The sequence below is a fragment of the Musca vetustissima genome, unplaced genomic scaffold (assembly GCF_032173495.1).
Source record: "Musca vetustissima isolate MV318-11 ecotype Yass unplaced genomic scaffold, APGP_CSIRO_Mvet_v1 utg11827, whole genome shotgun sequence".
NCBI lineage: Eukaryota > Metazoa > Arthropoda > Insecta > Diptera > Muscidae > Musca > Musca vetustissima.
The window spans coordinates 98,191-123,338 of NW_026872965.1; the positions used below are offsets into that span (position 1 = coordinate 98,191).

General features: G+C 36.9%; 1 protein-coding gene and 1 long non-coding RNA gene across 2 annotated transcripts; one reads left to right on the forward strand and one right to left on the reverse strand.

Moving 5' to 3' along the window:
- Positions 1-38: 38 nt before the first annotated feature.
- Positions 39-22,944, forward strand: LOC133321676 (uncharacterized). The gene is made up of 2 exons (XR_009754019.1): positions 39-218; positions 22,847-22,944. It is a non-coding gene; the product is annotated as an uncharacterized LOC133321676 (long non-coding RNA).
- Positions 7,805-21,651, reverse strand: LOC133321667 (uncharacterized). Its single transcript, XM_061530751.1, has 4 exons — positions 21,481-21,651; positions 21,274-21,364; positions 8,037-8,155; positions 7,805-7,959 (listed from the first exon to the last, which is right to left on the reverse strand). Exons 1-4 carry the CDS (start codon positions 21,611-21,613, stop codon positions 7,820-7,822), a joined length of 483 nt encoding a protein of 160 aa, XP_061386735.1. The 5' UTR covers positions 21,614-21,651; the 3' UTR covers positions 7,805-7,819.
- Positions 22,945-25,148: the final 2,204 nt, after the last annotated feature.

Consider the following 25,148-nt stretch of genomic DNA (forward strand, 5'->3'; position numbering starts at 1 on the left):
AAATAATTTTGGCCAAAAAAATTTGAATTGGGACAACTGTGCGTTGGACTATTGTGTCTGGAGTATTTTGGAAAGCAAGGTTGGCACTAAAAAATACCAAAGTGTCGATCACCTCAAGCAAGCGCCTCGCCGGGAATGGACCAAAATACCGCAGAACAACATTTGGGCAGCGTGCGACGGTTTCATTGGCCGTTTGAAGGCCATAATTCGTGCCAAAGGTGGCGGTTTATTTGGGATACCATTTGTATTTTGTTTTTGCAAAATAGTCAGGCTGAATCCCAGTTTGTTGTTTTTATAAAAAACAACTATTTATTAGTGGGAAATGTATGGCATTGTTTGCCGAGGGGTAAGGCAGGGAAGACTATAGTTTCGGATCACGCCACTGATCCTCATCAGTTCCCCTAGTTTTTTGTTGGGATATTCTCCCCAGAAGCTATTGCTTCTATACAAAAAACCTTTCATACCCAAATGTCTCTTGTAACAAAGCGAAGTACTTAGCTGACCAATATATATATATATATAACATTATGGCGTTTGACTTTGTTGCAGTTTTTTTTATCTCACCCTGTATTTCGAATTTGTTTAACCTAATTAACAATTCGTAGTCGTGAATTGCTTTCCAGCGAAGTTGTATTCATATGACATGTTTCCCATTTTATTAATCCAATTCAGACCACCTCTAGGATATTTGGTACTAAAATGGGATATATCGGCCTGGGTTTTGATATAATAACCCCATATACAGGATAAATTTCTTTATTCGGTATGGTATTGGCCACATTTTTCAACCGAACTGCCTATTCAGAGTTCTCATTGGGTAGAAAATTATCTCACCAAAAATATTCTTCTTGGGGTATATCCCTTATAACGAAATCTAACAAATCTCGGAATCTTGAGCAATATGGATACGCTTTTCAAACAAATTGGCGGTAATTTTAAATTTTAGATTCTTATTGGGTAAAAAATATCCCTTCCATATCCTGTCAATATTTTTGACAGATTAGACCCATGAATCCATATATCAATCAATTGGGCGGCATTTAGGATTAATTTAGTTTTCGCCTGTCAGTAAATTAATGGCATGTCTCGGAATCTCAAGAAATCTTTCTATCAATCTTTCTTTAGAACACCACACGTGTCCTGTAATTACTCAATAGGATCGTACACATTAGAAAATGGCGACTCCTTTGTCGATCTTGGTGTTATTCTAGATAATATTGAGTGTCCTGTATTTACTCAATAGGATTGTACACATTAGACTCCTTTGTCGATCTTGGTGTTATTCTAGATAACAGACTACGTTTCCACTTACATATTGAAGCTTGTGTTAATAAAGCAAAGTCATTGGTAGGCTTAATAAAATGTTGGTATAAAGAGTTCGATGATCCCTATGTGACCAAACATCTCTTTGTCACTCTGGTTCGACCTACCTTGGAATATTGTTGCGTACTTTGGAGTCCTTTCTACAAGTGTTATTCTGGCAAATTAAAATCCGTTCAAAAACAATTTCTTCTTTTTGCTCTTAGAGGTTTACCATAAAATACAGATATAGTTCTTCCGCCTTTTGAAAATAGATTGAAGCTTACAGATCTCCCAGCTCTTGAGAGAAGACGTTTAATGCCCCGCGCAATTTTTATTACTAAACTTTTAAGAGGCAATATAGGTTCGAGTTTTTTAGTTGGTGAAATAAAATCAAATGTGTCTCCACGTAACACGCGTAACTACATTCCACTTAAAATTTCTTTAGCAAAATCTAATTATGAATTAAATGATCTCTTTCGTGCTATATGTGAAGTAGATGTAATATAAAATGCAATCCTTCGTATGTAGTTGTTTTGTCCTTGTTCGTAGTAAGTACATGTATGGCCGGCTGAAAATATTTGTAGCCGTTTCCTACCATCATAACCCTCCTTAGTCCGGTCTATGGGGTGTACGTGCTCCTCTCGTTATGAGGAAGTGGCCCCCTCTGCCGGCAGGTGCGGGAATGAGTGGCGTGGGAACGATCGAAATAAAAACATGACATTTCCCCAGAAACGTCCCAATCGATTTTAGGCATTTTGAAGGGAAACGATTTGGCCAATTCTAGATTTTTTTAAATCCCCAATACCACATTCTGTATGTTATAAAAATGAAACAAAATCATTAACAATTTATTATTTTTTTTTTTCAATTTTATTGATTAATTGTGTTGTGTGTTGAGTTATTGTAACTATTATTGCTTATATAAAAAATTGCATATTTTCATAAATATTATTATGTATGTATATTTAATTGTGTAATTCAATTATCTTAAATGTATATCAAAAATGTTTTTTTTTTAATTTATTATAAAAATGCTATTAATAATAATGCCTACTTACAATACAAAATTTTTAAAGCAAATAATTTTTTATTATTGGTTTATTTAATTTCAACTGCATTAATCGTATATATCTTTCTTTTGGTTTTGAAGCTGAGAAGATATTTTATTAGAGCATTATTTTGTAATACTAATTGATGTGGAAAGGTTTTTTCGATACATGGAAGTATAGAGATTGCTATTCAAATAAATAATTGATCCAATTCGTTTTTCACTTTTTTGTTCGTTTAATGTGATGATATTTTTAATAAATATTTTTTTTTATTAATATTTTTTAAATTTTATTTTATAAATATTTAGCAAAATGTTTTATTCAAAGGCATGGTCGAAAACGGTTATAACGAAAAGAAGTCGACATATAAGATATGTTCGGTTACTTTTCCAGTAGCATTTTTCCAATATGAATTTGGAAATACTCAATATCACAACTGTTAAATTTTCTCCCTCAATTCGCTTTCAAATTGAGGAAATTCTGTATTTTGCAGCTGGGAGAGTTAAGGAAGATTGCAACTAGTAAAAACTCTCATCAAGGCAGATTTAATAAGGTAGCCGCATGAGAAAGATGCTGGAACAAATAGCTGTCAAAAATGTTGTTGTAATTGAAAACAAAATAATAAAAATTATAAATGACAATCTTATTAACGATATGTCAAAATATTTTTGACATATCATAGAACTCCCATCTACCTTGTCTCTCACCTACAATCTGACATATAGAACACGTGGCAACCCGAAATTTCTCTAATCGTCACCAAGGCCTATTAATAAGGTCATCCAGGGATACAAGCTGGATATCAACTGCCTCTCAAATTTGCAAAACGTAAACGAAGTCAAAATTTTTGACATTAGACTTGAGAACAGCTGATTATCGATAGCTGGGTGACCTATTCAATAGATCTTGAACGTCACCATTAATCGATCATCCATAACCTTTAAGCGCAATACTTTCCTGAACCGTTGTAATGCTTATTGACAACGTTTCAGAGATTTATGTAATCACCACTTCAGACAGCCCAATTCCTTAGATCCTCGGGTAGCTGCCAGAAATCCCTAAATCTTATTTTCCTATAGCCATCCGCCATTTAACTGGTGGACGAATACACGAAGTGAGACATAATTTCCCAGCAAAGGTGACGGTACTTGCGAATTATCTTGATGAGTTTCGTCGTACAACGTCAGAAGACCCGAAAGCATTTCCACACATATAACGTAGGACTCATCCAGAACAACCAGTTGGATCGCGAATTATATGAGTGGACGCCAGTCGTACATGCAATTCATAAACATGAAGTGGAAGACCCGTAGAGTTAAACAGGGAGCTCCCCAAGGTGGGGTGATATCTCCGGAACTGTTTAACCTCTACCATTCTAGAATTCCACACCCACCGGACGGCAATCAAGTTCGTAACATTCGCGATTGATAGTATGATCATGGCGTCAGGACCCAAAATTGATGACATTTGCGAGAGGCTGGACCACAATCTCGTGGATATAGCTGACTTTTTCTGGGCGAGAAATATGGAAATATCCACCACTAAATCAATGGCCACACTGTTTACCACATGGACAGTGGAGATGCGGCTAACATCCAATGTGCAGTTCGATGGGTCCACAATTCCGACCACCAACTACCCCAAGGTTCTAGGGGTCACATTCGATAGCCCCTATAAGTCGTCCGCTTATGCCACAGCTATTTGCAATAAGATCCCTAGCAGAAAAAAGGTTCTCAAGTCGCTAGCCGGCAGTACTTGGGAAGCTGACAAAGAAACCTTGTTAACGACATGCATAGCAATATGCCGGTCTGTGGTAAACTATGCGGCACTAGTGTGGCCGGCTAACGTTTGTGCAACGCAATGGAAAGTCTTCAATCCTGCCAGAATGCATCCCTGAGGACTGCAACAGGGTGCCTCCTCATGACTCCAATGGACCACTTACGTAAGGAGACGAAGATCCTTCCGTGTGCATCAACACAATAAGGTGTTGTCGATGCAATACCTGCTTGGGTGTTATACAAGTGGCCATCCAAATCATTACCTAACCCACCAGCTAGGCATGTCAGAAAGGATATTCATGATTTGGAGAGAGAGGTCCAAAAGTACCAAAGGGAGCTTCTAGATCAACAGGCCAGCTGCAGAAGAGCAGCAGCTACACCGACAAACCTGAGTCGTCTTGGCACAACTGAGATCTGGACGGTGGAGCCACCTCAATTCTTATTGGCCACGCATTGGCGGCACGGTCAATTTTGCTCAGCCAAACCCTCTCATCTAACCCCATATTCACTGTGGACACAACCAATAAAGAACGCAGCCTTTTTGAACTTGGAGTTCGAAGCAGAAACAGATTAAGGAGATATACACATCAGTACAAGCTGCTACAACAACAACTGCGAATGGGTTCACCCTTGATTCAACAGACTAGTTTACGAGCATATGCGCAAAAATATGGCTAAACCACCTGAAGCGTTTCAACTTTGGAGACGAGGCAATGGATTAAGATACTCTTGAATATTGGAAGTAATGATGATAGAACGACTGTCAAATTCTAAGAGATGTACGAGTTATTGAGCATCCGGAGGGTAACAAGGAGTGTGCTTCAATCATATGCAAAGCTGTTCGAAGGCATAGAGAAGAATCTCCTATGTTTGGTCGACAGTCATATATGAAACTGGTAAATAAGAAATCGAAGACAGGAAGAATGGAACAGTGACTTTCCCAAGATGGGGACATATCTTCATTCTACCACTACCTTTGTGTAATTACACAACCACCGGACGGTGAAGATATCGTAATGTATGCGGATGTTTGTGCGATCATGGCGATCCATGATGGCATATGTGAGAGGGTAAACATCTGAGGAAAACATGCGCCAACAACCACAATGTTCTGTTCTGCAAGTGGGACCTCTCGGTGTCCTTCAACACCGAACGAGGATTCTGACAAGGTGAGAGTTTGTCGTGTGACCAGTTTAACATCCTGACCAAGGTGAAGGTATCAACGCGCAAGACGTCCAGTAGACTCGCACCAACTGTGGAAATTTAAAACTACAGCTTCGAGGTAGTAAATGATTTTATATACCTCGGTACCGCCATAAACAAAACTAATGACATCAGTTTTGAAATTTCGAGAAGGATTGTGCTGGCCAACTATGGTCTGAGTAAGGAATTCTACTATGGTCTGAGTAAGGAATTCAAAAACAAGGCAACCTCTCGCCAGACCAGAATCACACTCTACAAGACGCTGTTATTAGCCGTTCTATTATATGGATCTGAAGCATGGGTAGTTGCGCAAGCAAATGAGGCAGCTCTTGGAGTGTTTGAGAGAAAAATTCTCCGGAAAATCTATGGGCCGATTTGCGTCAACGGTGAATATCGTCGTCGAATGTACCATGAGCTATACCATTTATTCTCGCACATCGACGTAGTCAGACAGATCGAGCTGCAGCGACTACATTGGCTATGTCGTGTTGTGAGAATGGATGAATATGCCCCAGCTCAAAGGCATATAAAAGCGAACCAGCTGATGGTTCACACAGAAGGGGAAGGGAAATAATTAGATGGAAAGATCAAATGTAAGACAACATTGCCGAACATGGATTTTCAAATTGGAAAAACTGCACAAAAGACCGACTCGCCTGGTAAACTTTTTTAAGTTCGGCTTATGGAACGAAAGTTCTGCCACAAGCCGGCTAAGTAATTAAGACTTTTCAGCATTATTATCCGGTCACGACGTTAGACTTGTAACAGCACCCATTGCTGGAAAAACTGTTGAAATAGTTGATGTATCTTTTCGGGTCCTCCATTATTGCTACAGTAGATATCGCATATAAGAAACTCAAAAAAAGTCGGAGATTTCTTTCTTATATGCGTTTTTTTCTTATATGGAATTATCGGATATAAGAAAGTAAAAGTTCGGTGCTTTTGATAATATTTCTTATATGCGATTTTTTCTTATATGAGATGTGCTTATATCCGATATCTACTGTACATAATCGAGACCAGTTTAATCCATAAGCACATTATTTGGTAGTCTGGATGCATTTGATGGGAAAGTATGTCTCACTTTGGGTATTCTATCTGATACGTAGCGGTGCTATCCGATCAGTAGACGCGATGGAAATGCTTGTGAAAGGCAAGCTCTCGGAATTGATTGTTGGTGAACTCTCCATAGCCTGCTCACTTGACATTACTTCTTCAATGAAAAATGTACACTTAACATCCGGGAGTATGCTGACGAAGATGATTATTGGGAGATGATACGTTCCATACCGCCTAAAATTAGAAGGTATGAAACGGGTTTTTTTTTTGGAATTGATGATTAGTGAACTCTTCGAAATCTGTTCAATTACCATTCCTTTCATTAAGAAAGGTGCAGCGGGGATGAAATCGGATGATGGAGACAATTCTATAGAAGTTCCAAGAAAAAATGTTAATGGACTGCTAGCAGTACATTTTATCTTTAATTCGTATTTAAAATTTCATAGCAGGTGGTCATTAGTTCCTAATTTTTTGTACCCGTTTGAAGTACCACCACGAAAAAAAAAATTCGCAGCTCAAAAATTATGCCTTGCCTTTTAAGGGGGGAAACACATTCGAGTATTTTAGGCATGCCTCTTTATGTTGCATATCAGAATAAATTTTTAATTTGGGAGCCATTCTTAGTCATTCTTCTATATGCTATGCATTTATACCATCCTCACCAGGCACATAAAAACAAGTTTAGAATATGCCTTCTAAACCCACTCGATTTGTAAAAGCAGAAACTAAATCGTAACTGTTTAGACTAGTATTAAAATGATTTAATGTTGTCAGTCAGCTGATATTTGTTTACGTATATTTTATGGGAATTTTTTTTAATTCGACGAAAAATATGAAAATGATCTGTGTTTAAAATTGTTGTTATATGTGATTTTCGCTTTAACCGTTTTCGATTAAAAATACACCATAGCACATGTATTCATATGCAAAAGTGGTCAAATCAAAACTTTGGTCGGAAGGTCATGGTCAAGACTATTTCTAGCTGTGTGATTATGATTAACTTAAATGTATAGCATTTCCAAGTTCTAATGGAAATGGTGTGGGCACCTAAATTGATTACAATTCAAATGCACAACTTAACTGAATGGTCACCCACATTCGTCAGTTTCTTATAAAAATTATTGGAGGTTTCGAAAGAGAGGTGGCGAGGAAAAAAATTAATTTTTTCGTTTGTGTCTGGATCCACGTTTTTCTCATTCCTATGTGTTTCCCACAAAATTGTTTATCATCTCGATCTGTACATGTCACAAAGCCTGGTGTGTTTTGCCATAAAAATAAACCTCTCACTTCAGCTTCGATATTTCTCCTCCCTATAAAGACCACACACAAATAGACGTGCATACTCTTTGAGAAAAGCTAATAGAAAATTCGTATATGAAAAAAAAATTCGTCAAAATTCGTCTTCTTCTTCTCTTAGGTCAAATGATTCTATTGATTTTTCTTGGCACGCCTCCGCTTGAATCCAGTCATCTGTTTCAATAATTGTGTATTTTCATCATCCAAATCCAAACTTGGCTCCCATAAACGTAAACGTTTGGGTATATACATCAGAGCTAAAAGGGTTATGGCTAGAATGGGGAAAATAAATTTAAATTTTATTAAAATAATTTAATTTTTTTTGTTAATTATTTTTTTAAATACTTACAATTTAAGACACATGGAAATATGACATAGAAATTTAATGTACACGATTGAAAGTATAATGTTTCGGTTAGATATAGGACCAATGTCAGGGCCAATGAACATCCGCCCATGCTGACCACCCTGCAATGGAAGAGAAGAAATTTAAATTTTTAAGGTAAAATAAAAAATTGCTAACAAGGCATGGGTTTATTACAAATATTCTTTTCTAGGACTAATAAGTGTGGATTTATTAAAAATAATTTGTTCTAGGACTAAAAAGGCTTGGATTTATTATCAATATTTTTTTCAGGTACTAGAACAAGGCGTGGATTTATTAAAATTATTTTTACAGGGACTAGAACAAGGCGTGGATTTATTAAAATTATTTTTTCAGGGACTAGAACAAGGCGTGGATTTATTAAAATTATTTTTTCAGGGACTAGAACAAGGCGTGGATTTATTAAAATTATTTTTTCAGGGACTAGAACAAGACGTGGATTTATTAAAATTATTTTTTTAGGGACTAGAACAAGACGTGGATTTATTAAAATTATTTTTTCAGGGACTAGAACAAGGCGTGGATTTATTAAAATTATTTTTTTAGGGACTAGAACAAGACGTGGATTTATTAAAATTATTTTTTCAGGGACTAGAACTTTTGTAACTATCAAATAGTAGCAGTGAAGTGGATACCCCAGAACCAATAATAGATGACGGTATAGAGTGTTTACCACCTAACCAAGATGAAGTCAGAATAGCAATCAATCGGCTGAAGAATAATAAAGCAGCAGGCCCCGGTGGGTTACAAGCCGAACTATTCAATACTGGTGGTCAGATGCTGGTAAGGAGCATGCACCAGCTGATTAATACAATTTGGCTAGAACAATGCATGCTCAATGATTGGAACCTCAGCATCCTGTGTCCCGTGCACAAAAAAGGAGACAATACGATATTTGCCAACTATTGAGGAATAAGTCTCCTTCCCATCGCATATAAAGTGCTATCCAGCGTGCTGTGTGGTCAATGACATTATTTGCCCATACCAATGTGGCTTCAGACCTGGCAAATCCTCCACCGTACTGTGTGAACAACTGAAATCAATGGTCAATGGCATTATTTGACCATACCAATGTGGCTTCAGACCTGTCAAATCCACCAGTATAAAGCCGCATTTGACAGCCCTATCCGTTCAGAGGTGTATAAAGTCATGTCTGCGTTTGTCATTCCTGCAAAATTAATTCGGCTATGCAGGATAACTTTAACAAGCACAAGATCAGCAGTTAAAGTCGGAAAGGAACTCTCGGAGCCCTTTAATACCGAACGAGGATTCAGACGAGATGATAGTTTGTCGTGTGACCTTTTTAACATCCTGCTGGATCATATGAGAGGCAAACGTGAACAGAAATGGCACTCTGTACACCAAACAACACATGGGTCGACATAATGTGTCGAACATTGAGAGCGGTAACAGCCACCTTTGAACAAATTGAGAAGGAGTCTGCCAAAGTGGGTCTGACAGTAAACGGCGAGAAGACCAAGCTGATGGTATCAACGCGCAAGACGTTCACTAGACTCGGACCAACTGTGGAACTTGAGAACTTCAGCTTTGAGGTAGTTTAAGATTTTATATACCTTGGTACCGCCATAAATAAAACGAATTACATCAGTTTTGAAATTGCTACTATGGTCTGAGCAAACAACTCAAAAGCTAGGCCACCTCCCGCCAGACCAAACTCACACCTACAAGACGCTGATACTACCCATGCTGTTATATGGATCTGAAGCATGGGTACTTGCGCAAGCAGATGAGACAGCTCTTGGAGTGTTTGAGAGAAAAATTCTCCGAAAGATCTATGGGCCGATCTGCGTTGACGGTGAATATCTCCGTACCGGCTATTCTCGGACATAGACATTGTTAGACGTATTGAGCTGCAGCGACTACGTTGGCTAGGTCATGTTGTGAGAATGGATGAAGATGTCCCAGCCCAGAAGGCATATAAGAGCGAACCAGCTGATGGTTCACGCAGAAGGGGAAGGCCAAGAATACGTTGGAAAGATCAAGTCGAAGACAACATCGCCGAAAATGGTCTTTCAAATTGGAAAAACTGCGCGCCTGGAGATCTTTTCTAAGCTCGGCTTATGGAACGAAAGTTCTGTCACAAGCCAGCTAAGTAAGTAAGTAAAGAACTATTGTACGATTAACTTTTTGGTGCGTTTGAAGCTTCAATAACGAAAAGACTTGTTTGCTTGTTGAGAACTTGATTACGAGTGACAACTTCCATGGTACAATTATAAAAGGTAACAGCAAATCCCAGCTGATTTGATTCCAACGTAATACTAGTGTCAATATGAATTTGGCAAATTATGTTTTTAAAAATCACCCAACAGGAAAATTGGGAACGCATACAATTTGAAATTGTTCTTTATTGATGTGCTCCCGTATTCAATTTACTCAATCTGCCTGCTGGGAAAGTTTGAGGAAGCAAATCTTTCTTGAAGGAATTACTCGCTATTCCCAGCATTGTCATATGTGTTACACACATATATGGCAATGGCTCAATTAAAGGAAAGATGTGGAAGCGATAGAAATATAAATTTGATAGATTTTCATTCATGAGGATTCGAAAATATTCCATTTTCAAAATAAAAATAATTTGATGATAATTTGTTTGTTTGTTTACATTTTTCTGTCAAATGAGTTGACACTAGTAGAACTTACAACAACAAATTTCCATGTGGTTGTTGTATCGTTTTTTGTACAACAACACTTGCTGTTACCTTTTATTATTATACCATGGACAACTTCTTACACACTTCGCATGAAACATGGCCTATAAATTAGGTCACCTATGGCCTATAAATAAGGTCAAGTTTGCTGTCAAAATGCATTATTGTGAATTGACGTCCATTATGAAAACGTATGCAAGGTCAAAATTTTTGAGGAAAAAAACTGTTTTTCGATTTCGATTACTACTTGGGTGATCTTGGTATGAAATCTTAATACCACAACAACTATATTTACAACTAGTGTGCTTCGCACACTGCGATCATGTCACAATTACTCATCATGTGTCTTGTACGATCGTATCGTGGAGATTCAATAACTAACTCCAACAATTAATTTTTCAAGGGCTAGAACTAGGCGTGGATTTATTAAAATTAATTTGTCAAGGGCTAGAACTAGGCGTGGATTTATTAAAATTAATTTTTCAAGGGCTAGAACTAGGCGTGGGTTTATTAAAATTAATTTTTCAAGGGCTAGAACTAGGCGTGGATTTATTAAAATTAATTTTTCAAGGGCTAGAACTAGGCGTGGATTTATTAAAATTAATTTTTCAAGGGCTAGAACTAGGCGTGGATTTATTAAATTAAATTTTTCAAGGGCTAGAACTAGGCGTGGATTTATTAAAATTAAATTTTTCAAGGGCTAGAACTAGGCGTGGATTTATTAAAATTAATTTTTCAAGGGCTAGAACTAGGCGTGGATTTATTAAAATTAATTTTTCAAGGGCTAGAACTAGGCGTGGATTTATTAAAATTAATTTTTCAAGGGCTAGAACTAGGCGTGGATTTATTAAAATTAATTTTTCAAGGGCTAGAACTAGGCGTGGATTTATTAAAATTAATTTTTCAAGGGCTAGAACTAGGCGTGGATTTATTAAAATTAATTTTTCAAGGGCTAGAACTAGGCGTGGATTTATTAAAATTAATTTTTCAAGGGCTAGAACTAGGCGTGGATTTATTAAAATTAATTTTTCAAGGGCCAGAACTAGGCGTGGATTTATTAAAATTAATTTTTCAAGGGCTAGAACTAGGCGTGGATTTATTAAAATTAATTTTTCAAGGGCTAGAACTAGGCGTGGATTTATTAAAATTAATTTTTCAAGGGCTAGAACTAGGCGTGGATTTATTAAAATTAATTTTTCAAGGGCTAGAACTAGGCGTGGATTTATTAAAATTAATTTTTCAAGGGCTAGAACTAGGCGTGGATTTATTAAAATTAATTTTTCAAGGGCTAGATCTAGGCGTGGATTTATTAAAATTAAATTTTTCAAGGGCTAGAACTAGGCGTGGATTTATTAAAATCGATTTATTAAAATTAATTTTTCAAGGGCTAGAACTAGGCGTGGATTTATTAAAATTAATTTTTCAAGGGCTAGAACTAGGCGTGGATTTATTAAAATTAATTTTTCAAGGGCTAGAACTAGGCGTGGATTTATTAAAATTAATTTTTTCAAGGCGTGGATTTATTAAAGAATATTTTTCAAGGGCCAACTGAGGCGTGGATTTATTAAAAATAATTTTTCAAGGGCCAACTGAGGCGTGGATTTATTAAAGAATAATTTTCAAGGGCCAACTAGGCGTGGATTTATTAAAGAATAATTTTCAAGGGCCAAAGGCGTGGATTTATTAAAAAAATTTTTCAAGGGCCAACTGAGGCGTGGATTTATTAAAGAATATTTTTCAAGGGCCAACTGAGGCGTGGATTTATTAAAGAATATTTTTCAAGGGGCCAACTGAGGCGTGGATTTATTAAAGAATAATTTTCAAGGGCCAACTGAGGCGTGGATTTATTAAAGAATATTTTTCAAGGGCCAACTAGGCGTGGATTTATTAAAAAAATTTTTCAAGGGCCAAAGGCGTGGATTTATTAAAGAATATTTTTCAAGGGCCAACTGAGGCGTGGATTTATTAAAGAATATTTTTCAAGGGCCAACTGAGGCGTGGATTTATTAAAGAATATTTTTCAAGGGCCAACTGAGGCGTGGATTTATTAAAGAATATTTTTCAAGGGCCAACTGAGGCGTGGATTTATTAAAGAATATTTTTCAAGGGCCAACTGAGGCGTGGATTTATTAAAGAATATTTTTCAAGGGCCAACTGAGAGGGCCAACTGAGGCGTGGATTTATTAAAGAATATTTTTCAAGGGGCAACTGAGGCGTGGATTTATTAAAGAATATTTTTCAAGGGCCAACTGAGGCGTGGATTTATTAAAGAATATTTTTCAAGGGCCAACTGAGGCGTGGATTTATTAAAGAATATTTTTCAAGGGCCAACTGAGGCGTGGATTTATTAAAGAATATTTTTCAAGGGCCAACTGAGGCGTGGATTTATTAAAGAATATTTTTCAAGGGCCAACTGAGGCGTGGATTTATTAAAGAATATTTTTCAAGGGCCAACTGAGGCGTGGATTTATTAAAGAATATTTTTCAAGGGCCAACTGAGGCGTGGATTTATTAAAGAATATTTTTCAAGGGCCAACTGAGGCGTGGATTTATTAAAGAATATTTTTCAAGGGCCAACTGAGGCGTGGATTTATTAAAGAATATTTTTCAAGGGCCAACTGAGGCGTGGATTTATTAAAGAATATTCAAGGGCCAACTGAGGCGTGGATTTATTAAAGAATATTTTTCAAGGGCCAACTGAGGCGTGGATTTATTAAAGAATATTTTTCAAGGGCCAACTGAGGCGTGGATTTATTAAAGAATATTTTTCAAGGGCCAACTGAGGCGTGGATTTATTAAAGAATATTTTTCAAGGGCCAATTGAGGCGTGGATTTATTAAAGAATATTTTTCAAGGGCCAACTGAGGCGTGGATTTATTAAAGAATATTTTTCAAGGGCCAACTGAGGCGTGGATTTATTAAAGAATATTTTTCAAGGGCCAACTGAGGCGTGGATTTATTAAAGAATATTTTTCAAGGGCCAACTGAGGCGTGGATTTATTAAAGAATATTTTTCAAGGGCCAACTGAGGCGTGGATTTATTAAAGAATATTTTTCAAGGGCCAACTGAGGCGTGGATTTATTAAAGAATATTTTTCAAGGGCCAACTGAGGCGTGGATTTATTAAAGAATATTTTTCAAGGGCCAACTGAGGCGTGGATTTATTAAAGAATATTTTTCAAGGGCCAACTGAGGCGTGGATTTATTAAAGAATATTTTTCAAGGGCCAACTGAGGCGTGGATTTATTAAAGAATATTTTTCAAGGGCCAACTGAGGCGTGGATTTATTAAAGAATATTTTTCAAGGGCCAACTGAGGCGTGGATTTATTAAAGAATATTTTTCAAGGGCCAACTGAGGCGTGGATTTATTAAAGAATATTTTTCAAGGGCCAACTGAGGCGTGGATTTATTAAAGAATATTTTTCAAGGGCCAACTGAGGCGTGGATTTATTAAAGAATATTTTTCAAGGGCCAACTGAGGCGTGGATTTATTAAAGAATATTTTTCAAGGGCCAACTGAGGCGTGGATTTATTAAAGAATATTTTTCAAGGGCCAACTGAGGCGTGGATTTATTAAAGAATATTTTTCAAGGGCCAACTGAGGCGTGGATTTATTAAAGAATATTTTTCAAGGGCCAACTGAGGCGTGGATAAGAATATTTTTCAAGGGCCAACTGAGGCGTGGATTTATTAAAGAATATTTTTCAAGGGCCAACTGAGGCGTGGATTTATTAAAGAATATTTTTCAAGGGCCAACTGAGGCGTGGATTTATTAAAGAATATTTTTCAAGGGCCAACTGAGGCGTGGATTTATTAAAGAATATTTTTCAAGGGCCAACTGAGGCGTGGATTTATTAAAGAATATTTTTCAAGGGCCAACTGAGGCGTGGATTTATTAAAGAATATTTTTCAAGGGCCAACTGAGGCGTGGATTTATTAAAGAATATTTTTCAAGGGCCAACTGAGGCGTGGATTTATTAAAGAATATTTTTCAAGGGCCAACTGAGGCGTGGATTTATTAAAGAATATTTTTCAAGGGCCAACTGAGGCGTGGATTTATTAAAGAATATTTTTCAAGGGCCAACTGAGGCGTGGATTTATTAAAGAATATTTTTCAAGGGCCAACTGAGGCGTGGATTTATTAAAGAATATTTTTCAAGGGCCAACTGAGGCGTGGATTTATTAAAGAATATTTTTCAAGGGCCAACTGAGGCGTGGATTTATTAAAGAATATTTTTCAAGGGCCAACTGAGGCGTGGATTTATTAAAGAATATTTTTCAAGGGCCAACTGAGGCGTGGATTTATTAAAGAATATTTTTCAAGGGCCAACTGAGGCGTGGATTTATTAAAGAATATTTTTCAAGGGCCAACTGAGGCGTGGATTTATTAAAGAATATTTTTCAAGGGCCAACTGAGGCGTGGATTTATTAAAGAATATTTTTCAAGGGCCAACTGAGGCGTGGATTTATTAAAGAATATTTTTCAAGGGCCAACTGAGGCGTGGATTTATTAAAGAATATTTTTCAAGGGCCAACTGAGGCGTGGATTTATTAAAGAATATTTTTCAAGGGCCAACTGAGGCGTGGATTTATTAAAGAATATTTTTCAAGGGCCAACTGAGGCGTGGATTTATTAAAGAATATTTTTCAAGGGCCACTGAGGCGTGGATTTATTAAAGAATATTTTTCAAGGGCCAACTGAGGCGTGGATTTATTAAAGAATATTTTTCAAGGGCCAACTGAGGCGTGGATTTATTAAAGATATTTTTCAAGGGCCAAAGGCGTGGATTTATGGAATATTTTTCAAGGGCCAACTGAGGCGTGGATTTATTAAAGAATATTTTTCAAGGGCCAACTGAGGCGTGGATTTATTAAAGAATATTTTTCAAGGGCCAACTGAGGCGTGGATTTATTAAAGAATATTTTTCAAGGGCCAACTGAGGCGTGGATTTATTAAAGAATATTTTTATGAGGCGTGGAAAGAATATTTTTCAAGGGCCAACTGAGGCGTGGATTTATTAAAGAATATTTTTCAAGGGCCAACTGAGGCGTGGATTTATTAAAGAATATTTTTCAAGGGCCAACTGAGGCGTGGATTTATTAAAGAATATTTTTCAAGGGCCAACTGAGGCGTGGATTTATTAAAGAATATTTTTCAAGGGCCAACTGAGCGTGGATTTATTAAAGAATATTTTTCAAGGGCGTGGATTTATTAAAGAATACTGAGGCGTGGATTTATTAAAGAATATTTTTCAAGGGCCAACTGAGGCGTGGATTTATTAAAGAATATTTTTCAAGGGCCAACTGAGGCGTGGATTTATTAAAGAATATTTTTCAAGGGCCAACTGAGGCGTGGATTTATTAAAGAATATTTTTCAAGGGCCAACTGAGGCGTGGATTTATTAAAGAATATTTTTCAAGGGCCAACTGAGGCGTGGATTTATTAAAGAATATTTTTCAAGGGCCAACTGAGGCGTGGATTTATTAAAGAATATTTTTCAAGGGCCAACTGAGGCGTGGATTTATTAAAGAATATTTTTCAAGGGCCAACTGAGGCGTGGATTTATTAAAGAATATTTTTCAAGGGCCAACTGAGGCGTGGATTTATTAAAGAATATTTTTCAAGGGCCAACTGAGGCGTGGATTTATTAAAGAATATTTTTCAAGGGCCAACTGAGGCGTGGATTTATTAAAGAATATTTTTCAAGGGCCATTTGAGGCGTGGATTTATTAAAGAATATTTTTCAAGGGCCAACTGAGGCGTGGATTTATTAAAGAATATTTTTCAAGGGCCAACTGAGGCGTGGATTTATTAAAGAATATTTTTCAAGGGCCAACTGAGGCGTGGATTTATTAAAGAATATTTTTCAAGGGCCAACTGAGGCGTGGATTTATTAAAGAATATTTTTCAAGGGCCAACTGAGGCGTGGATTTATTAAAGAATATTTTTCAAGGGCCAACTGAGGCGTGGATTTATTAAAGAATATTTTTCAAGGGCCAACTGAGGCGTGGATTTATTAAAGAATATTTTTCAAGGGCCAACTGAGGCGTGGATTTATTAAAGAATATTTTTCAAGGGCCAACTGAGGCGTGGATTTATTAAAGAATATTTTTCAAGGGCCAACTGAGGCGTGGATTTATTAAAGAATATTTTTCAAGGGCCAACTGAGGCGTGGATTTATTAAAGAATATTTTTCAAGGGCAACTGAGGCGTGGATTTATTAAAGAATATTTTTCAAGGGCCAACTGAGGCGTGGATTTATTAAAGAATATTTTTCAAGGGCCAACTGAGGCGTGGATTTATTAAAGAATATTTTTCAAGGGCCAACTGAGGCGTGGATTTATTAAAGAATATTTTTCAAGGGCCAACTGAGGCGTGGATTTATTAAAGAATATTTTTCAAGGGCCAACTGAGGCGTGGATTTATTAAAGAATATTTTTCAAGGGCCAACTGAGGCGTGGATTTATTAAAGAATATTTTTCAAGGGCCAACTGAGGCGTGGATTTATTAAAGAATATTTTTCAAGGGCCAACTGAGGCGTGGATTTATTAAAGAATATTTTTCAAGGGCCAACTGAGGCGTGGATTTATTAAAGAATATTTTTCAAGGGCCAACTGAGGCGTGGATTTATTAAAGAATATTTTTCAAGGGCCAACTGAGGCGTGGATTTATTAAAGAATATTTTTCAAGGGCCAACTGAGGCGTGGATTTATTAAAGAATATTTTTCAAGGGCCAACTGAGGCGTGGATTTATTAAAGAATATTTTTCAAGGGCCAACTGAGGCGTGGATTTATTAAAGAATATTTTTCAAGGGCCAACTGAGGCGTGGATTTATTAAAGAATATTTTTCAAGGGCCAACTGAGGCGTGGATTTATTAAAGAATATTTTTCAAGGGCCAACTGAGGCGTGGATTTATTAAAGAATATTTTTCAAGGGCCAACTGAGGCGTGGATTTATTAAAGAATATTTTTCAAGGGCCAACTGAGGCGTGGATTTATTAAAGAATATTTTTCAAGGGCCAACTGAGGCGTGGATTTATTAAAGAATATTTTTCAAGGGCCAACTGAGGCGTGGATTTATTAAAGAATATTTTTCAAGGGCCAACTGAGGCGTGGATTTATTAAAGAATATTTTTCAAGGGCAAACTGAGGCGTGGATTTATTAAAGAATATTTTTCAATGGCCAACTGAGGCGTGGATTTATTAAAGAATAGATTTAACCATTAGAATAAACTAGAATAAGAATTATCTAGAATAGAATTATCTGGAATAAGTTCAGAAGGAGATAAAAGAGGTTGTAACATAGAGAGATTGTCTCAGTTTATAAAGTTGCGCTCAGTTGAAAAGTGTCGTGCTCTCAGTTGTTAACGTGTGTCGTTATAAGTTTGAATTGCTGCTGTAAATAAAGTTTGAAAAACCCCTCGAACATAAAACTGTGTTTTAATTACTGCTGTGGACATCGCCTGGATCATTTTAAAAGGATAATTTCAACAGGTTATGGGCCCAGGAAGCTCTGGATGAAGGATTGCCCAAACGAACGCTGAAAGATCAAGTGTAGCCCAGGTAGCTGAGTATTAAGATTTGCCCAGGCGATCTCTTAAGGATCAAGAGGATAAAGTGATAATCAGTTGTGTGTCAACAAACGGAGAGTTTTGAATTTGTTACTGTGTGTCGGTAGCAGAAAAGCAGAGAGCTGTTGGAAAACTGTGTGCGCAGGCAAGTTGTGTGTCAATAACAAAGTAAAGAAAACGCATTTGGAAACACCAGCGTAGAGATGATGAGTTCTTCCATATACAGCATAGAAAAGTTGGATGAGTCCAATTATGACTCCTGGAGCGTTTCTATGAAAGCAGTTTTAATCCACCAGGAGTGCTGGGATATAGTCAGTGGTGAATGTAAGAAACCCCAAAAAGAGGATGAGATCTGGATTAAGAAAGATGAGAAGGCACTGGCTACAATAATTTTGTGTGTCACCCCGAGGCAGATATCCTACATAAAAGGTTGCAAAACATCGGCCGAAGCATGGAATATTCTACGTGAAGTGCACAGACCAAAAGGTCCAGTGAGGAAAGTCACCCTGTTTAAAAGGTTACTGGCCATGCGTATGGGTGAAGATGACGAGATTCAGCGCCATGTAAGTGAGTTTACGTCGTTAGTCGACAAATTGGCTGAAACGGGCATAGAGCTCCAAGAAGAGCTGTTCGTCATCATGCTTCTAGCAAGTTTGCCGAGATCATTTGAAAATTTTGTGGTGGCATTAGAATCAAGAGATGAGTTGCCCACGTTGAGTAGCCTAAAGATCAAGTTGGCAGAGGAAGGTGAACGCCGAAAAACCACCAATGAGGCAGAAAATGACGAAATTGCGTTCATGTCGCACAGCAACTATAGAGAAATGGCCAGAAAGTTCCTGAGTAGCAACAACAAAAATGGTGGCAGTGAGCGATCGCACAACAACAACAAAGAAAGGTCCAGAATGTTCGAGTGTAACAACAACAACGAAAGTGCAAGTGAGCGGTCATACAGCAACAACAAAGAAAGGGGTAGAAAATTCGTGTGCAGCAACAACAACGAGCATAGAAGTGAGCGAAGGTACAACAACAAAAATAATGTGAAGTGCTACAGTTGCGGTCGCAGAGGACATTTCGCTGCACAGTGTAAAGACAACAACAACAGCAAGAAAGCGCACACACATTCATACTCAATGTTAGAACCGCCAGACAACAACAACAAGAACGTATTGAACTCCAGCGTGTGGTGTGTCGACAGCGGAGCTTCAACGCATTTATGCTGCAATAAAGCAATGTTCGAGAAATTTGAAGATCATTATGAAGAGATCAGTTTGGTTGGCGAAAAGAAAATTGTTGCGAAGGGCAAAGGCAGTGTGCGGTTAGCAGAAAGTAATGTGCTGTTAAAAGAGGTTTTGTATGTACCTGAGATGCAATGTAATTTTTTGTCAGTGGGCAGAGTAGCAGAGAAAGCGGGCGTGAAATTCGATGACAAAGGGGCAAGAATTGTTGAAAAGGGAATAACAGTGCTATGTGCAAGGAAAGTAGGGAATATGTATTTATACAGCCCGCCCAAGAGACCAACAGAGTGTTTGAATTTCAATTGGAAGAAAAGTTATAAAAGTCCCATTAAGGAGGGGAAAACACAGGTAGACCGTAAAAAGAGTTATAAAAGAATAAAATTTGATGAGCAAATTGTGGAAGCCTTTTAAAAGATATATGAAATATAATTAATGGAAATTATGAATTAAATGTATGTATATAATTGCAGTGTGTCTGCATAGAGTGTAGGGTTAGTGTAGTGTGTCTACAAAAAGTGTATGTCATTGTATGTCAATGAGAAGAATGAAATCGCAACATAGTGTGTCTATGTAGTTAAGAATTACCATTGTAAGTCAATTTGTAATGTATATATGTATGTAAATATAGAGATTAAGAAATATATGTGTTGAGGAGGGGTGTTAAATATTGTGAATTAAATAATTGGCAACACATATATTTAATGGTATTTAGTGATCCCTAAGTTGATCATTTACAATATGATAAGTAGGCAATTAATGATTACTTTAATAGAGATGAAAATAGATAAATGAGTAACCATTAGAATAAACTAGAATAAGAATTATCTAGAACAGAATTATCTAGAAGCAGATAAAAGAAGTTGTAACATAGAGAGGTTGTCTCAGTTTATAAAGTTGCGCTCAGTTGTAAAGTATCGTGCTCTCAGTTGTTAACGTGTGTCGTTATAAGTTGAAGCTGTGTAAATAAAGTTTGAAAAACCCCCCGAACATAAACTGTGTTTTAATTACTGCTGTGGACATCGCCTGGATCATTTTAAAAGGATAATTTCAACACTAGAACTAGGCGTGGATTTATTAAACTTAAATTTTCAAGGGCTAGAACTAGGCGTGGATTTATTAAAATTAATTTTTCAAGGGCTAGAACTAGGCGTGGATTTATTAAAATTAAATTTTTCAAGGGCTAGAACTAGGCGTGGATTTATTAAAATTAAATTTTTCAAGGGCTAGAACTAGGCGTGGATTTATTAAAATTAAATTCTCAAGGGCTAGAACTAGGCGTGGATTTATTAAAATTAAATTCTCAAGGGCTAGAACTAGGCGTGGATTTATTAAAATTAATTTTTCAAGGGCTAGAACTAGGCGTGGATTTATTAAAATTAAATTTTTCAAGGGCTAGAACTAGGCGTGGATTTATTAAAATTAAATTTTTCAAGGGCTAGAACTAGGCGTGGATTTATTAAAATTAATTTTTCAAGGGCTAGAACTAGGCGTGGATTTATTAAAATTAATTTTTCAAGGGCTAGAACTTGGCGTGGATTTTTTAAAATTAATTTTTCAAGGTCTAGAACAAGGTGTGGATTTATTAAAATTAAATTTTTCAAGGGCTAGAACTAGGCGTGGATTTATTAAAATTACATTTTTCAAGAGCCAGCAAGGCTTTAATTTTTTAAAAATATTTTTTCCAAAGATTTTTTTATTTAAATATTGTTTGCATCATACTTACGGCCTATAGTGTATATATAGAGTACAGTGCACCAAAGCTAAAGCCTTAAGCAAACAATACATTCCAATAATACGCGATACCGTATAATCTCCTGAAATTAAAACGAACAAAAAAATTGGAAATATCAAATCACTAATCCTTTAGCAGAATTTTTGTCGTTTGGTTGCCAATGATAACATTTCAAAGCATAATTCTTGCATAACTTACCTTCGATGAATTGTGTATCGGCATGGTCGAGAAAACTTCGTCGCTCAATATAGCTACGAAATGCTGTGCCCAAATCCATAAAGGCCACAAATGCTATCCAGCCTCGAAAGGCGTATAGCAGTTTACGTTCCATTTTCGTGTGGTACGGCGTTTTGGCGGCTTTTCTTCTTACCCGGGTGGTGTTAAATGCAGTCGACCCACTAAGTAGGTTGTTGATCTCTCGAGGTGGTGGCGGCGTTGGCGACGACAGCCGGCAGACAGACTGTTTGGTAATGATGTTCTTTTTTGTGTTCTTGTTGCACTCTCGTCTCGTTTCTTGTTTCTGCAAAAATTGTCGGGTATCAGCAACCACTCGCAGTTAAAACAATTGTAAATGAATAAATGAACTCGACCGGGTTTTTTGTTAATGCTTTCAGTAAATAACTACAAAGGGTTCCTTGACTTTTTTGTTCCAATACCACTAACGTCAGTATGGTTGGTGATGAAGATTGAAGATACTATAGGTATTACATTGGCACTTGATGTTGTTGGTAGGTATGTAGCTTTTTCAACGAATATTGTTGTGGGTTTTTTTATTTTTTTCGTTCTCTTGCAAGTGATTTTGGTGTATTATTTGGGTCAATTACTGCTACAGTTCACAAGTGGAATCTGTGTTGAGTACAAAAAAAGACACTTAACCTCTGTTGTACTATGGAACGAAAAAAGGTAAAGAGATAAAATTTTGAGAGAGTTAATTAATTATAAATAGTTTTATGATAATTAATATGATAATAGTGAAAATGGAAAAATGCTTTATAGACAAAATTTTAAGAAATCAAGAAAACTGCAGGTCGAAACTCTTGAAAACCACATAATCTATTATTTTAATAAAAGTTCAGCGGTCACATTATATTGCTACAAATTTCTGGAACATTTCTTGTAAAATTATGTGAGTATAAGAGACCTTGATCGGTCCATGAAGCGTGGTTGGGCGCCATACGGCAACACAGATTGATTTACAGGGTGAGATGAAAAAACTGCAACCAACTTCAGACTGGTCGCTCTTCGCTCGTGTTAATCGACCGTGGCATTAGGATAAATGCCGAGTATTATCGCGAAAATATTCGGGAGGGTGTATTAAATTCTTGGCCAGCACCATCGCACTCAGTACGCGCCACCCAAGACTGGTTACAAAATGAGGCTCCTCGCTTCATTTCCAGCGCACTATTGTGTTTGGAGTATTTTAGAAAGCAAGGTTGGCACTAAAAAATACCAACGAGGTGTCGATTACCTCAAGCCAGCGCTTCGTCGAGAATACCGCAGAGCGACATTCGGGCAGCGTGTGACGGTTTCATTGGACGTTTGAAGATCATAATTCGTGCCAAAGGTGACAAATTCGAACAAATCTAGACTTAATCTAAAATTTGATTCTATTTCCGACATTTTTTGCTTTCATTCAATAAAATTTAAAAAAAAATGTAAAAATTATGGCGATTGACTTTGTTGCAGTTTTTTTTCATCTCACCCAGTATTACTTTGATCTGAAAGCTGTCAAAATGTTGGAAATACTAGTTCATATCAATATTGAAGGAGAATATCGATTTGGTAAAAATTGTATGAATGAAAGAAGCCTTGATTCTTCCATGATTTTGGATATGAGAAGTATTACTTGTAGAACATATGTTACAACATCAGATCATACTGAATTAAAATATATATTCAGTTAAAAACACTGCTACTCTTGGGGAGTATTATGAACCCTGGTGAATGACCCTGAAGAGATTTTTTTATAAAGGGTTATCCTCAGCATCTGACAATCTGAGGTAAACTACTCTTATGTCCTAGGGACCCCCTAGCATGAAACTATCGCATTGACTATTTTGCCTTGGCGTAAGCTCAGTCTATGGGGTCGCAGTTCTTGCCAGTGAGTTAGACCAGTTAGGGTGGAAAAAATAACCAAATTTATGTTACCAGCGGATCATAATATAAACTAGTGATGAGTCGTTTCACCACACTGCAGAGATTGACACAAATAAGATTGGCTCTGTAAGAGAAAAACCCACCTCTCCATATTATTCCTCTCTCTAAAGTTTCACTGACGGAATACCTCGATATTACACCACCTGACTTAATTCTACGTTTCCTTATCTTCTGTAATTTACTGATAATAGGCTTTTTTCCACTTTCAATTCCACATTCACTTTTATTTAGGTGACTTTGTGCAGAGGTATATCCGTCCGTAGTATGTGTATGGCACAATTGCCCATATTTGTGCCTCTAATAATAAAAGTGTAGAAAGGCTTGTTTATTCGTTGCCCACATTATCTTCCGGGTTAAATTTCATGGATTTCGGATTATAAACATGACCTTTAATCCCATAAATATTAACCAGTCATTACCGAAAACTATAGGTATCACCCGGAACTTTAAACATTTTGTAACGTTCGGCACGAAATTTTATTAAATTTCCACATCCGAGTAATACATCATAATTTTTAGTATATTTAAATGTCAACCACTCATCTTTGATATAGTGTCAACTTCCACGGTTTTCGTTTTGCGGAGTATTTTTTTTCATTTTTCACACAAAAGTCTTGGACCATTGGACCCGCCAAATATTGGCCGATATTCATGAGAACATCTATGCTTATTTCCAGATCAGATTGTGATCTCTAGAGGGACCAGAAAAAAACCAAAAATAAATTTGTTGGTCCATTTCATCCCCCAAATATTTACCGACCATTGACCTAACCGATTTACCGATCATTGACCTAACCAAATGACGAAGGATCCATAACAACAAATTATAATAGGCAGACGGTCGACATATATCGGTATACTATAAGGAACAATTTTACGCCTTCTTTTAAATATTGGGCCTATAATATATCTCACAACATGGAGAAAACAAATATAAAATATCAATATGATGAAAACAAAAAATGCCCAAAATCCGCCCAAGTCATAAATTTTACATTCATCCTAAGTGTTTGATCCTGGAGTATAGTACATAACCATAGTCCTCAAATTGTAGTTAGCCACCCTAATAGTTCCCGATGCCTGGAAAATGGCCAGGGGGTCCCGGTACTGGCGTAAGAGATGGTAGATACCAAGCAACGGCTCTGATCGGCTTTAACATAGCAAAGTCCAGGCTAGGTCCCTCTTTCCCTAAATCAGACGATTACACCCTGTATTATAGCTGCCATGAAACAAGACATAAATTTGGCTGCGGATTTGTGGTTAAGAAGAGAATGCAGTAGATAAGCGAATTGCTGTAATCCGCATAAAAGCGAAGTTCTTCTACATCAGTCTTATTTGCGCCCATAATCTGTCGGACGACAAAGATAACCAGATCAAAGACATTTTAACGAGCGCCTAGAAACAGCATATGACCCTGCCCATGACATTAAAATTCTGCTACGAGTTTTTATTGCAAAAATCGGAATGGCCTCACCGTCGGAAAATCCAGTCTTTATAAAGAAACATCTGACAACGGCATGGGATTGATTGATTTCGCGGCAGCAATAAAAATAATAGTTAGCAGCACAAGATTTAACCATCTCCACCATTCGCGGCAGCAATAAAAATAATAGTTAGCAGCACTAGATTTAACCATCTCGATATACATAAGGTCACCTGGATTTCTCCCGATAAAACAAAGAGAAATCAAATTGATCAATTAATCGACT